The sequence below is a fragment of the Panthera onca genome, chromosome X (genome assembly GCF_046562875.1).
Source record: "Panthera onca isolate mPanOnc1 chromosome X, mPanOnc1 haplotype 2, whole genome shotgun sequence".
Lineage (NCBI taxonomy): Eukaryota > Metazoa > Chordata > Mammalia > Carnivora > Felidae > Panthera > Panthera onca.
The window spans coordinates 15379734-15396451 of NC_138357.1; the positions used below are offsets into that span (position 1 = coordinate 15379734).

The 16718-nt window shown below is 44.3% G+C and overlaps 1 protein-coding gene and 1 non-coding gene across 5 annotated transcripts; both read left to right on the forward strand.

Moving 5' to 3' along the window:
* Positions 1-7256: 7256 nt before the first annotated feature.
* Positions 7257-16237, forward strand: RBMX (RNA binding motif protein X-linked). 4 transcript variants are annotated; one of them, XM_081793506.1, is made up of 11 exons: positions 7259-7434; positions 8533-8661; positions 8859-8965; positions 9449-9620; positions 10176-10328; positions 10668-10782; positions 10875-11000; positions 11084-11166; positions 11811-13038; positions 13939-14021; positions 14947-16237. In XM_081793506.1, the coding sequence occupies exons 2-9, from the start codon at positions 8553-8555 to the stop codon at positions 12119-12121; spliced, it is 1176 nt and encodes a 391-aa protein (XP_081649632.1). In that variant the 5' UTR covers positions 7259-7434; positions 8533-8552; the 3' UTR covers positions 12122-13038; positions 13939-14021; positions 14947-16237. The 4 variants fall into 4 exon arrangements, with proteins under 4 accessions (XP_081649634.1, XP_081649633.1, XP_081649632.1 ...); XM_081793507.1 differs by lacking the exon at positions 11811-13038 and having other exon boundaries at positions 7258-7434; XM_081793505.1 differs by having other exon boundaries at positions 11811-14021.
* On the forward strand, positions 8711-8779 carry LOC145714774 (small nucleolar RNA SNORD61). The gene has a single exon (XR_014136981.1). It is a non-coding gene; the product is annotated as a small nucleolar RNA SNORD61 (small nucleolar RNA).
* Positions 16238-16718: the final 481 nt, after the last annotated feature.

The window sequence follows — 16718 nt, forward strand, 5'->3', positions numbered from 1 at the left end:
ACCGACTGAGCCACCCAGGTGTACTGATATTTTAATAGCTACTACCAAACTGCCCTCCCAAATGACTGTACCAATTTGCCTTCCCAACAGTACTGGGCATCTCATGAGACCACTGTCCCACACGCTCAACTCTTTCAAGATGTTTGGCTGTGGAGGCGAGGAAAACTATCAAGTGGTAGCCAGAAGGAGATGAAATATTGAGACCGAGGGGAGGGGAGCGTTCTTTTTTTTTTTTTTTTTAAAGTAAGCTCTTCGCTCCAGGTGGGGCTTGAACTCACAACCCCGAGATCAAGAGTCGCATTCTCCACTGACTCAGCCAGCCAGGTGCCCCAGAGTCGTTTTTCTGTATGAGAAAGGCTTGAGCGTGTTTTAACGTGCAGGAGAAAGTTCCAGTTGAGAAGGAGTGGTTGAATGAGCACAAGAAAAAAAGAATTAATGACATAACATTCCCAAGAAAGCAGGGGAGGACATTGTCTAAGGCAAAGATAGAAGGACTGGCCTTGGATGAGAAGAGCCATTATTCCTCCTCTGCATTGCTTCCCCGAACTTGATTGTACAGCAGAGTTCCCTGGAGAGCTTGGTCCAAACACAGGCTGCTGCCCTCCCCCCACCAGAGTTTGTCATTCTGTAGGTCTGGAGGTGGAGTCTGCAAATTGGCATTTTTTTAAGCTTATTTATAAGCTTTTTAGAAGCTTATTTTGAGAGAGCAGGGGAGAGGCAGAGAGAGAGGGAGAGAGAAACAGAATCCCAGGCAGGTTCCACCTTGTCAGCACAGAGCCTGATGCAGGGCTTAAGCTCACAAACCACGAGATCATGACCTGATCCGAAATCAAGAGTCAGACACTTAACTGACTCTTGGGTGTCCCAAGGTGGCCCAGATTTTCTCCTCTTAATCTGTTTCATGTCAATTTAATTCTTAGACCAGCCAGAGAAAACAAACAAACAAACAAAGAACAGAGAAAATTTTTCCTCCTCAATCGTACAAGTCCCAACCTCGGTGCCCAATGCGTAGTGTGTATCAGCTCAGAGCCTGGAGCCTGCTTCGGATTCTGTGTCTCCTTCTCTGCCTCCCCCCTACTTGTGCCCTCTCTCTCTCTCTCTCAAAAACAAACATTTAAAAAAATTTTTTAAAAATGCATCCAGAATGTAACAATTTCTCACCACCTCCACTGCTCTGCCCTCCATCCAAGGCACTACCACAATAGTCTTCTCCTAGGTCTCCCTCCTTCCCCCCTGTCTCCTGACACTATCCTGGACAGCGCGGACAATGAGATTCTGCAATGAGGTATGACGAGAACGTTCCTGTCTGCTCAAGGCCCTCGAGCGGCTCCCGATTTCAACCCCAGTAAAAGGTGAAGGAGCAGAGTTTCCCACCCCAAAATGTGCCTCTTTGGAAAAGGAGGATTTTAACGTAATTATTGTTTATTATTTATTTATTTATTTTACATTTTATGTATTTTTGAGAGAGAGAGAGAGACAGAGCACAAGCGGGGGAGAGGCAGAGAGAGAGGGAGACACAGAATCCGAAGCAGGCTCCAGGCCCTGAGCTGTCAGCACAGAGCCCGACTCGGGGCTCGAACTCACAAACCGTGAGATCATGACCCGAGCTGAAGTCGAACGCTTAGCCCACTGAGCCCCCCAGGTGCCCCTAATGTAATTATTTTTAAAAACTTCACAGGAGAAGCTCTAAAAACGCAAGTAGAAGTGGCCTTTTTGTAGGACACGTTAACACTTTGAAGGGAACCTACATTTTTTAAGGGCTCTCCCTCTGTGTACTGGGAAGGATGACACTAAATCTCTAGAAACTCTTATCAATGGGGAAGGCAATGACTCCAATCTGCATAACAACCTTACTCTGTTTATTATGCATTGTGTGCTAACATCCTGTAACTGACTCCCCAATCCCCAACCTTTTTTTTCTTGTTGGCGGAAGATGGTACCTAAGATGAAGGCTAGGACCTTTTGAGAGAATTATTCAGATTTCCTGGTCTTTCCCATGCCTATAGGAGGTAGCCGTGTTACTCAACTTGTTTTTCTCCTGTTCATCTTTTATTATTGGGTGAGGGGGCATGTCCTCAGCCAAGAATTTAGAAGGCTAGAAGGAAAATTATGTTTCCTTCCCAAAAAAGGTAAAGTCTTTTCCCGGGGCGTCTGGGTGGCTCAGCCGGTTGGGCGTCCGACTTCCCGGCTGATATGCCCAAATTCGAAAGACCCCCAAGAACAAACCACCAGAGTCCAGAGTCCAAGCCAAGTGGCAAGGGTCGTTTATTGCAGGTTTGAACCCGGACCTCCGCGCACTCGTTACCGGTGACGTTAAGAGGTCCCGAGCGAGGATCTTACAGCTTCTTTTATAGACAGGCACAAACAAGTTAGGGATTTTTCGCGGTTACAGAGCTGTTATTGGTTGACATTTAAATTTGAACATTCAGCAGAACTTGATTGGTTCCCGCCTTTTTTTCAAACCACTCAGCAGAACTTGATTGGTTCCCGCCTTTAGGTCAGACCACAACCGGGCATGCCCTGGCTGGTTCTGGGAACGGCGGGGAGGGGTGAGGGGGTGGGGAGGGGGGGGAAGGTCTTTTCTTTGCAGTTGTGAGTACTCCTGGTAATTTTTCTCTTAGTTTCTCACGGCTCGGGTCATGACCTCCCAGTTTGTGAGTTCAGGCCCCACATCGTGCATTTGAGTCCCACGTCGGGCTCTGTGCTGCCGGCTCAGAGCCTGGAGCCTGCTTGGGAATCCTTGTCTCCTTCTCTCTCTGCCCCTCCCCCGCTCACGCTGTCTCTCTCTCAAAGATAAACATTAAAAAAAAAAAAAAGGCTTTTCCATGGTCTAGAAAAATCTACATGATCCGGCCCCTCTGCTACTTCTCATCCTCTCCTACCACTCTTGTGTTTCCTCACCCAGTTTGAGCTATACCGGCCTCCTCGCTGTTCTTAGAACATGGCAGGTAGGCTTTGGTCTTTCGGGCCTACTTTCCCCCAGGATATCCACACGGTTTACTTCCTCCTGTATCTTTGTTTCAAATGTTACCTCAGTGAAGCCAATTCGGACCCGCTCTTTCAAGGTGGCACCCTTCCATTCCATACTCTGGACCCTCCCTCCTTACTATGTACACTGTTTCTTGCACAGCAGTTTTCAAGTTCAAACGTACTGTGCCATTTATTTATTTATTTAGATTGTTTACTGTACCTCCCCCCTGTAACTAAAATGTTAGCTCCAGGTAGGCGGGAACTCTTATCTTTTTGTTCGCTGGTGTATTCCCAGCACTGAAACAGGGCTGGCCCAGAGTAGGCACCGTATTTGAACAAGTACTTGCTAAGGGAATAAAATGAATGGACGGATGCTCTGCCTGACAAGATTATAAAAGCGCCTACCCATTTTTCTCCTACTTCAGCGGTTCTACATTTCAGTCCTTGAGTTGGAATTTATCTCGAACTAAAAAGTGTGGCATGAATCCAGATTCCCCTCCCCCCTTCAAATGGCTAATTGTCCTAACACAGTTTATTGCAAAACCCACCATTCCCCCCCCCCATTTGAAATGTTTCTTAAGACATACCTTAGCTCCTTTGAATCAAGTATTTAGTTAGAACTCATTATCTCCTGGGACACCGGAGTGGCTCAGTCGTTTAAGCATCCAACTCTTGATTTCGGCTGGGGTCATGATCTCACAGTTTGTGGGTTCGAGCCCCACGTCAGGCTCTGTGCTGACCGTTTGCCCAGAGCCTGGAGCCTGCTTCAGATTCTGTGTCTCCTTCTCTCTCTGCCCCTCCCCCGCTCACGCTTTGTCTCATTCTGTTTCTCAAAAATAAATAAATGTAAAAAGAAAAAAAAAGAAAAGAAAGGTCCGGTGGAATTTGACCTTCACTCATTCAGCCAGCGTATAGCGATATCAGAGCTATACATCGGTTGAAAAAGTTTTTATTTTTCACTTATTGTCGCGAAGCAGGCTATCTTCCGGAGAGTGGCTACTTTCAGTGGACTGGAAGGTCTCCCAACCTTTAATCACATAAAATTGTTCCCTCCCTTCCTTTTTCTTGCTTGACACCAGATAACAGACATTTTTAGAACACGTGGCAGGATATCTTTCTGCAGTTGGGAAAACAGGCATAACTGGGTGCAGAGTGACCTTACATTTGCCCTTCGTGTAAAAATGCAAGCCTGCCAGAAGTCCCACTTTAGTCGTCTCAGAGTGATCCTTAGTTTGATGACCGAAGTTTCCTTCTTAAAAACGTTTTCTTGAATTAAGTTAGGGTTCTCTCTTAATCATTTCATTGCTTGAAGCTTTTAACACTGAATGGAGTGCTGCGCTGTTGTTGTTGTTTGTTTTAGTCAAGTGTGAACCCTTTGCAGGCAAACTGAGATTTGAGACAAGGCCACCAGTATTCATTAAGTACTTGCTATGCACCGGATACCGACTCAGTCTGTCAGCCAGTCATTGAGATGGCATCTGGAAGGACAAATTAGAGTAAAGAGAACCTATAACTCTATTTACTGATAATCCAAAGGAGGAAGTCGAAAGAAAGAAAGAAAGAAGCCAAGGGAAAAATCTAGAGGATCCACGAGGGGGAGGGATGGGTTTCAGAGATTCCCTTCGGGCAGCGTGAGACCTGCTTCTAGGACTGTCGTTGGCCAGATTCTCACACTCGCCAGGCCCACCTCCCCTCTCCAGGATTACATCAGCAATCCTCTGCTTCCGGCTCCTCCCTCCCCCAATATAGTCTCCAGACTGCAGCCACAGTGATCTCTTTAATATGAAATCTGATTACTTTGCTCCACCTCTTAAAAAAGGCTCCCCTCTTCATGGCCACCTGGATCTCGTCAGTAGGCCCTGCGCTCCCCGTGTCCAGCTTCTTCTTTTGTCCTCTCAGTCCTGGCTTGCACTACAGCCATACTGATGCCCTCCTGCCGTTCCCTCAGCGAGCGCCCCCCTCCCCACTCCCCCCCCACCCCCCCACCCCCCGCCGCCACCCCGCTCTGGCTTCTTGTCCTCGGAAGTCCTGTTCCGCCACCTCCACACTCCCTGGGCACTAATTGCAAAGGCCAGACCGATCTGGTTCACAGAGATGCACATTTCCCTCTGGAGACCGAGGGGGACAGGGACATTTATTGTAGAGTTGGCCTTGTTCTGCCCTGGGCTGGGGGAGGCCTGGCTCAGAATCAGAGCCTCGGGGAAGGCGCTGTCGTGTTCGGTCTGGATTTGAGACAGAGAAAAGACAGTGCCTGCCAATCCAGGGGGGAGGGATTTCTCCTGGTTCCTCCTGGGGGTGCAGACTGCTTGCTGAGCCGGGCGTTTAAGTGGTTTTTGCCAACCTGGCCAATTCCCAACTATCACCACAGCAAGTAATTTACATAACTCATTCTGAAGGCAAACGGACAGAACTTTTGCTTTATTTGTCATCATTTGGCTAGGAAATAAAAGAACACATATTCTAACCCTACTGACTACTATTCCCTCCGGTCATGTCAGTAATTCAGAACTGGTTCCAAAGCTCCTTGGGGCTTTCACCCGTGACCTGAACATCATTGACTACCACCTGCCTGGCATATACCATCATGCACCTGTAAGCAGAGTAATTGTAACTGGGAACAAGTCAAGTCACAATTGTCAACAGACCCTACCCCCACCAAGATGAACTAGTGACATTTCAGCCTATACAATTATTTCTCTCCATATACAGTATGTATTTTATAGTTAATGCTGTGTGATCTTGGGCCTTCTTTTCCCATTGTTCTCTTCTTTGGTGGTCTCATTCATTCGGATGGCTTGTATTATCATTTGTAAAGCGACAATTTAGCCCTGGTCTTTACTCTGGACGTCAGCTTTCTCCACCCCCGTCCACCCCCCCGCCCAGCCCAAACTTGCTCGTCTGCAACCATTTTGGTAAGTGGCCACCCCCATTTATGCCAGATACCTAGTCATCCGTAGTGACTTCAGTCACCTCAATTCCACCCCCTTTCCATCTGATTCTTTAACAAATTCTATGCTACCTGCTACACACACCTGCCTCCCTCTCTCCACTGCCAGCACCCTAATTCAAGTCCCCGTGCTCTCTCTCAAGGTCTGTTCGCACGCCCCCAGTGGGGCCCCTTCTTCTGCACTCAAACCCCCTGCGATCTTAATGGGTTCGAAGATTCTGCCTACCTCTAACTCGGCTCTCTCTTTATGCCCCTTCAATTCCTGTCACCTTGGATCTCTTTCTGTCCCTTGCTGGTGCACGCTCTTTTCTTCCAGTTTGCACTTAACTGCTTGCTCTTCTTGAAAAGCTTTCCCATGGCTGGTTTCTTTTCTCCATTCAGATCTGATGTGACATCTAATATCAAATTTGGTCTCCCATATATTGTCCACCAAAGCACCTAGTTTGCTTCCTCCTTGGCCCCAACCACAATAGGTAACTGTTTTGTTAATTGTATTCAGATTTTTTTCGTTTTCAAATAAATTAGAACAATTTTAATTTCTGTAATCCCCCACCACGAGACTACCGCAGTTAAAATACACAATGCCCGGTTAAACTTGAATTAAAGATATACCTCGAAGAAGTTTTTGGTATATGATTTGGGGATATACGCATACTGAAAAAAATTCTCTGAAATTCAAACTTAACTGGGCATCCTGTATTTGTATCTGCCAAATTTGGGAGCTTCATCTTTGAAGTAAGTGCCTTGCCCTTGTCTCGCTTGTTCTGGGTTGTATGCTGACAGCCAAGCCCAGAGCCTGCCATTTATTAGTAGGTGTTCAGTAATTGTTCTACATGAAGGAACTATCAGTCTGCCGTTTTGTACTTCTTTTTCCCCAAGTGACATTTATTTCTCAGAATTGTCCCCATTCACCGGCAATTCTTGTTGCAGATATTTGGGGAGGATCTATTTTATTATCTAAACTTCTTTGTTTCCCATTTATGTAAAATCAGCATAGTTAGGAGTATCTACCTTCATCACGTTGTTCTGAGAATTAAACGAGTTAATGGTTGTAAAGTTCAGCCCCGTGCCCGGCCCCCTAGAACACGCAATAAATTTCAGCTCGGTATCAAAGGCAGCCCGTGAACCATTTTAGCGGAAAGCAAAAACGCGGGTTCGTGGAGCACGGGTGGGGGCTGGGGAAACGGTTAGAAACGGGCGCCGGCCCAAACGCGGAGGGGCCCAGGGAAAGGGGAGGAGCGAAGAGCGAATGACAGAGAAGACAGCCAATGGGGAGGCTGGGAACCGCTCCCCCTCCCTTAGCGTTTCAAATTCTAAGCTCGGTTTCCATCCGGGTCCTTCAGCCTCGTTCCCGGGCAGTATAAAGTTTGCTGTCTCCTTTGTTCGCCCTCGTTGCGCAGTAGTGCTAGCGGCTTCCCTCTTCCGTTCTCGGAGCCAGCGGCCCTCCCTCGTGCTGGGCTGCTACGAAGCCCCTGCCGGCGAGCTCGTAGGAGCTTGGAACCGTCGTCACCCCTCCGGTACGTGTTCCCCTGCCCTTCGCCCGTTGCGCCTACGTTCCTGCCACGTTAGAACTTGGGATTATCTCCCCGGAGATGGGGGTGGCGGGCGCCATTTTAAGAACCGAGAGGTGCCGACCTATTTCGATGAGGCTGAGCGTGTCCGGGGAAAACGGACGTGGGGGCTCCGTTCGGCCGGGTGCCTCTCGAGAAAGTTTGGCTGTCGCCCGCGGGGGTGGCGGCGGAGGCCGGGGTGGGAACGGGACGAGGGCCGACCGCGCCACCGCGGTACCTGCATTGGGATGGCGCTGGCGCCACGGACGGGCACGTGCACTTTTACGCGGGTCCTTGTTCATTGGCGGCCTTGGAGAGGAAGCCCTACGGATTTTCCCAGCCACTGCCGATAGCGAAAGTTACTCCCCTGGCCGGTGTAGGCTTTTCTGGGTTGAATCCAAGTGTCGCCATTTTGTGTTTTCCACGCGCTTTTTAATGACGGGTTTTAATTGGATTCTGCTGCAGTCATGGAGTGCTGAGTGATACGATGCGCGCTTCCACCTTCCGTTATTATGAAACGATGCCGAAACCTTTTTTATTTTTAAACCTTTTCGGCGGGGCAGGGGCTGGTGGAGAAGGGGAGGTATAACTTGGCTCAAACTTGAGATTTCTGCTTAGGTTTACTGGGGAATCCTAACGAGGAAAGACAAAGTTCTTGGAAGAGGTCCTCCGACTGGCCTGTGACCTTGAATGAGGCTACACGCTTAAAAAAAACCATCAGGGTAATTTGGATGTGATCGTTGAATCCTTAAAAGGCAACACACGTAGGATTAAAACTAGAACTGCTTTTTCAAACGTTGAGTAGTGATTAAAATTGCCAAGGTGGTTTAAGGATGGAGGCATAAGTTAACTTGGGCCTTTTAACTGGTCTAATGCAAACTGCGCTATCACTAAACTACTTAAATTGGTTTCCTGCTGACGCTTGGAAGAAGAGAATGCTTTTGGTGCCTTCAGTTTTTAAGGAATGATGATTTTATAGTATAACAAGAAAGATGTGCCAATAAATACATGTGTCCCATAAGCTTGAACTTTTTCTAGGGAGGTAATACTGTTCTTTTTCAACAGACTCTCACCAGGGGGAAAAAATGGTTGAAGCAGATCGCCCAGGAAAGCTTTTCATTGGTGGCCTCAATACAGAAACAAATGAAAAAGCCCTTGAAGCCGTATTTGGCAAATATGGACGAATAGTGGAAGGTGAGTTCTCGGAAGGCATACGCGGAGCTGTGAATAATTAAAAATGTAAGCTGTGATGAATTTGATTACGTTGATCGTCTGACATGATACATTTTGTCCTCTAAGAAGTTCTGAGCTTGCATTTTATAGACTAGCTTTGGTTATTTCATTTGAACTAGAGTAACGCTTCCCCCCCCCCCCCCAAAACTGTGTTTTAGTTCTGTTGATGAAAGATCGTGAAACCAACAAATCGAGAGGATTTGCTTTTGTCACCTTTGAAAGCCCAGCAGATGCTAAGGATGCAGCCAGAGACATGAACGGAAAGGTGAGATTGCACAGTGATCCCGTTTCTAGTGCATAAACTGGCACAGTGTTCTTGAAATCTGGTCGAGGGTAGCTCTTGAGTTGTGTTTGAGTGTATACCTTTCTAGAGGCATCTGATCTTAGCCATTTGTGAATTCACAATTTGCAAAGTTAGGGATTATGCTCCGAAAGTGTCTCAGTTCAGAATGTTGCATGACTCTGTTCTCTACTTGAAAACTTGGCTTTTCGGTTATCAGTTTGTTAACAACTTGACTGGCCTTTTATGTTTTGTTGACCAGTAGTGCAATGGACCTTACGTTTGGGTTCAACTCCTCCTCCGTAGCATTCTCAAAAAGTTCCAATGGAAAAACGACCCCGTATTTTTATTGAGCAAAATTTACCTACAAACTTTATTTTGAAGGGTGCGTTGGCGTCACGTTGCATAGTGAAGGGATCTGCAGGTTTTCTTTAAATGTTGATGGAATTACATTTTGATGTTATTTAGTCCTTAGATGGAAAAGCCATCAAGGTAGAACAAGCCACTAAACCGTCATTTGAAAGTGGCAGACGTGGACCACCTCCACCCCCAAGAAGCAGAGGCCCCCCAAGAGGTCTTAGGGGCGGAAGAGGAGGAAGTGGAGGAACCAGGGGACCTCCCTCACGTGGAGGGCACATGGGTAATGACTTGGGTCTGCCTCAGGCTTGGTGTGGAATTTGGGAACTGCAGACCTCACGCCAGTGTGCGGTGGTTAAGTCCTTGTGTAAAGACTCCACCTGATACTGCGAACACTTGATGCATAAATTGAAGTCCATGAGACTAAAGAGACCTAGAAGTCATAAGTTTGTGTTTAAAAAAACAGTGGATGGGGTAACTAGCTGGCTCAAAGCCCCAGATCTCTGGGGTTGTGAGTTTGGGCACCAGAACTAGGTAGTTTGTGGGGGGAAAAATTGCAGAAGACTTCACAGAAAAATTTGGATCTAGGCCTTCATTTTAAGTATATAAAAATGAAACCATTCGGGTTTTTTTTTTTGAAGCAATTTAAAGACTACCGTTTTTTGATTAGTCTAGATAGACTCCCTTCTGCTTAGTAGTCTTGTAGAAGTGAAAACGAAAACAAGATTGCCCAACTGAACAGAAAATGGTCATTCTTGATAGAGCAAAAAAGAACTTGTACAGCTTCCTACTGATTATTACGACGATTAACAGGTTTTTCTTTTTTATTTTAATGTAGATGATGGTGGTTATTCCATGAATTTTAACATGAGTTCTTCCAGGGGACCACTTCCAGTAAAAAGAGGACCTCCACCAAGAAGTGGCGGCCCTCCTCCTAAAAGATCAGCCCCTTCAGGACCAGTTCGCAGCAGCAGTGGAATGGGAGGAAGAGGTAAATGCTGGATTTCTAGAACAATCCATCCTGCCACCATGACCTGCACGTGGTTGACAAGGGATTTAAAAAATGATGGTTTAAAATAAAAATCTTCAATATAAAAGATGCTTATGAAAGTGACTTGTGGACTAGGGGTGATGTAGGTACATGAAGTTAATATGCACTGAAAAGACTTGAGTTGTGAACAAGGGGGTTTTAGGGAAGAAACTCTTTGAGTTCCATACCATCTGTCCTATCTGAGTGAACTGCCCTGCTTTCATTATCTGGATGGAAATTCACATTCACCGAAGCTTCCCACTTTGGATGTATTTCTAAAAATGGTTATTTTGTCTTAAGCTCCTGTGTCACGTGGAAGAGACAGTTATGGAGGCCCACCTCGAAGGGAACCCCTGCCCTCTCGTAGAGATGTTTATTTGTCCCCAAGAGATGACGGATATTCTACTAAAGACAGGTAACAGACAAGTGTAGTAGTTTGTCTCCATAATTTCGGTTGAAGGGAGAACTTGCCAAAAGTGTGAACCGAGTTCATTTTTGTTTTTGTAGCTATTCAAGCAGAGATTACCCAAGTTCTCGTGATACAAGAGATTACGCACCACCCCCGAGAGATTATACTTACCGTGACTATGGTCATTCCAGTTCACGTGATGACTACCCATCAAGAGGCTATAGGTAAAGTGATACTGCAGCCTGCGACAGCTTGTAAATTTGCTCTGAATATTGCTACCCTGTGGCTTACGAGTTTTTCTCTTTAGTGATAGAGATGGCTATGGTCGTGATCGTGACTATTCAGATCATCCGAGTGGAGGCTCCTACAGAGATTCATATGAGAGTTATGGTAAGATACTGGTTGAGGGTCTTCGAGTATCACCAGCTTGAGTTTTTAGGTTCATGAGCCACTTTATTAGGCTGTGTGGTGCTTGCTTTTTAAGGGATATTTGCTTGCTTTTAAGGGGTAACTTTATCAGCTGGGCTTTTCCTAGTTTTGTGAGGGGCTTTTGTTTTTTCTAAGTTTTTTTTTTTTTTTTTTTTTTTTTTGAGGCTGTTTGCTTGCTTTGGAGGGGATTTTGCTTGCTTAAATTGGCAGCCTTATGTGTTTTCCCCCAACAGTGAAAATACAATTTAAAAATTTTATTAACAAGATCAAATGTTTACCATTGCAATGTGAAGGAAAGTCTACAGTTCAAAATTGCAACTTATCACTGGAAAGTGTCTGAGTGTCTTCTCTAAAATAACAAGCTGTCTGGAATATCCTCTTGAAATACACACCGTCTTCAGTCTTTGCAAACAAACATTAAAACCCATCCATTTCCGTATCTCAGCAGATGAGCAAATCCCTGTTAATGGCCAGCAATGGCAGAGTTTAAAACCTTCCAGTTAAGAAAGTAAACGTTTAATACAAGAATTCTGTAAATTCAGATTTAAATGTTGTATATATACAATTTATAGTGTTGCCATATTACCTGACCATTGACCCTGCAGGTAACTCACGTAGTGCTCCACCTACACGAGGGCCCCCGCCATCTTATGGTGGAAGCAGTCGCTATGATGATTACAGCAGCTCACGTGACGGATATGGTGGAAGTCGAGACAGTTACTCAAGCAGCCGAAGTGATCTCTACTCAAGTGGTCGTGATCGGGTTGGCAGACAAGAAAGAGGGCTTCCCCCTTCTATGGAAAGGGGGTACCCTCCTCCACGTGATTCCTACAGCAGTTCAAGCCGCGGAGCACCAAGAGGTGGTGGCCGTGGAGGAAGCCGATCTGATAGAGGGGGAGGCAGAAGCAGATATTAAAAGCAAACAAAACTTTGGACCAAAATCCCCGTTCAAAGAAACAAACAAAACAGTGGAACCTTTTCTGTCATAACTACCCAAGGACTACTAAAAGGAAAAATTGTGTTACCTTTTTTAAATTTCCTGTTAAGTTCCCCTTCCATAAATTTTATGTTCTTGTGAGGGAAAAAAGTAAAATCTGTTAATCTTATTTGACTTTATGACATTGCTTTCAGTAAGCAAATGTTAAATGTGTTTAAGACTTGACTTGTGTACTAGTGTTGTAATTTTCCAAGTAAAAGTGTCCCTAAAGGTCACTTCCTATATCTTGATTTTTCCCAGTAAATGAGGCAAGCAATTCTAGGACCTTCCACAAACATCTAGCCATCTAAAATGGAGAGGTGGAATTCTTCTGCCTATACAAACAAGCTAGCTATTAGAGGGTGGTCGGGATATGCTACTCTTAGGATTTCAGAGTGTCTTCAAACTGAAATCTCCATGTTCTCAGTATGAAAAACCTGAGATCAGATGCTTTTATGTAAGGAAAGTGCTATTCACCCAGTAAATCCAAAAAAGCAAATGGATAATGCTGGCCATATTTTGCCTTTCTGACATTTCCTTGGGAATCTACAAGAACCTCCCCTTTCCCCTCCCCCAATAAGACCATTTAAGTGTGTGTTAAGCAACTACAGAATACTAAATAAAAAGTTTGGCCAAAACCAACCATGAAGCTGCAAACGGTGCTTGCTCTTACTGTTTCAAATTTTTGCAACTCTGTAGTGTCTCACTTTTAAGGAACAGCTTGATTGCAAAGGAGAAAATAGATAAGCAATGAAGTTATCTCCAACTTCTCAAAGGCTTATGACTTCTAAAAAGTGAATCTATCAGCATTCCACATCAGATTTAAAGCATCAAATGCCTGTGAAACAGCAAAGATGGTAAGCAAAGCAAACTAGTTTTTCCGTCTAAGTCGAGATTGAACACTTACCTTCCTCCTAGTACAGTGAGACATACTGTACCTCATGGCAATGGAAATGCTTTCTAGATTAAAAAAAAACTTTTGGAAAAGCAAAGTGTTCGATAGCATATTAGAAGTTCTCCAAATTCAACACATGGATTTTTTTTTTTTTTAAAGCATGTGTGACACTTAAAGGCCTTAATAATACAGCTGTTGTTTACCAATAGCGATCTGGGGCTTGGGAGGGGGTGCCTTTTTTTTTTTTTTTTTAAAGTATTTTTGATGAAGACCTTTAAACATGCTTCGTATGTTTTAACATTTTTCAAAATAGCCTTTTAGTCAATATAGGAAATGGCTTAAGTTTGGGGTCCCACTCTTGCCCCTGTAAGCCATTGCAAACTTGACATTTAGTTGGATGCCTGACTTGTTTTTAGTTCTATGGAACTACACTGTATGGAGAAAATCTATTGCAAAGTGGTCTTTAAAAAGCAAAACCTGAGGCAGCATGACCCAGGTCCAGCCATGAAGTTGAAAAAGATGCTCTTGAATATAGTAAACTTGAAGACCTCCAACTAAAAATCCTTACAATGCACTTATTCCTTCAAATAAGTTTTGTCCGTTCAACTTATGGATTTAACATGGCAGTGCACCATTGGAACAGAATGAGAATCCATAAGCCATGCGACTTAACCATTTTAAGCCATTCCAGTCCATCCCAAGCCAGTGAATCTTCCACCACTTAAGAGAATTAGTAGAACATGAAATACGTTAAGCTGCAAGTCTGAACTTGCCTTTTCTTTCTGGAAAAGAGCAGTTGTAGGCAAGTTTTGAAGAATTTCCTTTAAGAGAGATAACTAGTTTACCTATTTAATTTTTACAGGTTGAGGATTTTGGTCCTTATGGTTGGAGTGCTGATTTATTCACACTACATAAACCTCACAGCAAGAGAAATCAAATGCTAAGGTAAGTTTCAAAAGCCATGGCCTTTATAGGTACAAATTATGTAGCTTTGCCTGTTTGCATAGCTGTGATATTTGTAAGTTCTCCATGGGGTAGGATAACCTAACGTGGGTGAGGAGGATAAAGTTAAGTGCTGTAACGTATTTTACACCTGGCGCGTTAAGTTACCCATTAGAATGGAGGGTGAGGTTAAACAGGTAGGTTGCCGTTGGTGGCTCAGTCAAGTGATCTTAGCTTTTTTTTTTTTTTTTTTTTTTTTTTTAAGTTTGCAAGCAAGCGTGTGTGCAAACGAGGGAGGGAGAATCCCAAGCAGCCTCCGCGCTCTCAGCGCAGAGCCAGACCTGGAGGCTCGATCTCAAACCATGAGCTCATGACCTGAGCCAAAGTCCAGATGCTTAAATGAGCCAATCAGGTGCCCCTTAGCTCCCCCCCCCCCATGTTGTGCTGTACTTTTCATGTTATTTACGACTGGAAGTTGGTACCTCTTCATGCCCTGTGTTACTTCTGAGTGTATTACAAAGCTTGCTGATCTAGTCTCCTTAAGCAGTTGTTGACTGGAGCTGTCCAGTTAGTGTTTTGGTAGGTGCGCAGACTTCACTTCCATGAGGTTCAAACTTGGTCCCGTGAATTTTGTAAGAGGACGCCCTGTTCGTGCCGCCCCAGCCACAGTACAAATGGACTAAAGGGAGAACAGATGCAGCTGCTTCTAAGTTCCACTTACGAGTAATGTTACCGGCATAATGGTGACACGGTTTTAATATTCCCAAAGTGATAAAGGAATTAGTATTTACGGTTGCATCTTGGAGCTTGCAGCTTAAAGGAAATGTTGCCAGTTACAAAGTATGTGTTTAGAGAATGGGTAAGAGGGGAGTAATTTCCAGTATAAAACAGTATCTTGTGACCTGATCACATGCTTTTCATTTTACAGAGTTGTTGAAGCAGAAGAATGCTGATTGTCGATAAGGCACAACAGTTGCATAAGCAGTACTCCTCAGAATTGGTTTGGTGCAGGCAATAGAGTTTTTGCCTTCGAGGGTTCCTGTGGATCTGAGGAAGGAAGGCACCAGTGTTGATTAGCACTCTTAACTAGGGAGTGGTAGTTACTTCAAAAAAGTAATTGACCAGATAAAGGGGAGCATTTAAGGAAATTGGTAAGTGGAGGTAGGAAGTTCTTGTGGTTCTTCACGTGGATTTGACAAGTTTGGCTTTCATTCTGTTAAAGTCCTGGGGGACGACTCTGCAGTTTAGAACTGGCTGATGACTACTGTCAGAAAGTTGAAGTAGAAAAATGAAAGGCGTAAGTGGTAACTCTTTATCCAGTAAACTGTTTGATTTTTTTCAGCAAGTGGAACATTTTGGTGCAGTTTATCCCGAAGTGGGGTTTAGTCAGAAAACCAAGGGAGTAGTGTCTGGAAACTTAGAGTAACTGGAAACATAGACAAAATGATTGAAAGCACACTTTAAAAACTGGAAACAAAATTGGGCCACTTGGCTTTTTTTTTTTTTTTTTTTTTTTTTTTTTTTTTTTTTTAACTGTATTGTTTGGTAAGCCTGCTTTTACCCCCACCACCTGTCTTGGAAACAAACCAATTGTGTTGGAGACCAGAGCTGGTAGTATAAAAAAGCTAATGTTTCCAAAGGAAACAGATTTGAGTAGTTGGGTTAGAAAAACCAACTCAACTCCTAAGACTTTTTTTCTTCATCGTAAAATCAGTGCTATCATCTTTGATCTTTGTCATTGTGGGAAATAACCCCAAAATTCTAACCCTCTTCGGACAGGCTTTTCTAATCCCAGGCCATGAGGGTATTGACCAAATTTAAATAGCTGTTGACACTTACATAGCTGTCTTCCTCAATCCTATGATGTAAAGTACGTGGGATTATGCTTCTGATGACTTGGGCTCTGGAGATTTTATTTAGGTATCTGGAAAAGAGTGTAGAACATAGAAATTAAACATAGTGATCGTTAATATGAAGTCGAAATTAAGCATACCCAAATGACCATTCAGCTGTTGGCAAATAGTTTACTGACCCAGCAGACTTAATTCTCCCGTTGGGAAAAGAATCCATCTTGAGTCTTCTGGCTTTATAGTGGTTGTAAAAGAATGATACAATGTTTTGTTGAACTGGTAGTTGAATACAGAACTTAGATATCCTAGATCACTTTTCTCTTTTTGGAATGTTTTGTATTTGAAACTTAATAAAACTTAACGTGCATATGTTGTGGCCCCTGGGTTCTTTATTCTTTTGTAATAAGGAATTTAGGCTTTTCCATAGGACCTTGTGTCCATCTTGAGCGGTTGCCTTGGAACATAGTCCCCAAGGTGGCCTCTTCTGTGACTAGGCTGCTTTTATTAGGGGAGTGAGCTTCAGGTGTAGGTATCAAGGTAAATGAGGTGAGCCCATTTAATCTCTACCCCTACATAGGCGGTGACACCAAAGAACTAGAAGCTAAAAGACTAGAAGGTATACTCTGGTTTTTACTGCTTAACTCTTGGGGGGAGGCACAGGTCCATTGGCTCAGTTTGGTAGCGAATCCCAATGGGGACCTTCAGCGATGTTCTTAAACACAGTGCCATTTGATTAACGTGCTTCTGTATTGAGCACTTTCTCTGTTATTGTCTACTGTTCTGTGTATTTCTGACTCCTGCACGGTTTACCTGTGTCCTTTATTAAAAGGAAGGCCACCATGGTTTGGAG

Bases quoted from the DNA above. Each gene is read 5' to 3' on its own strand.
- RBMX (XM_081793505.1), top strand. From the start codon at position 8,553: ATGGTTGAAGCAGATCGCCCAGGAAAGCTTTTCATTGGTGGCCTCAAT. The intron at 10,329-10,667 runs GTAAATGCTGGA...TTTTGTCTTAAG, and splicing joins CAGTGGAATGGGAGGAAGAG to CTCCTGTGTCACGTGGAAGA. The intron at 11,001-11,083 runs GTAAAGTGATAC...TTTTCTCTTTAG, and splicing joins TACCCATCAAGAGGCTATAG to TGATAGAGATGGCTATGGTC.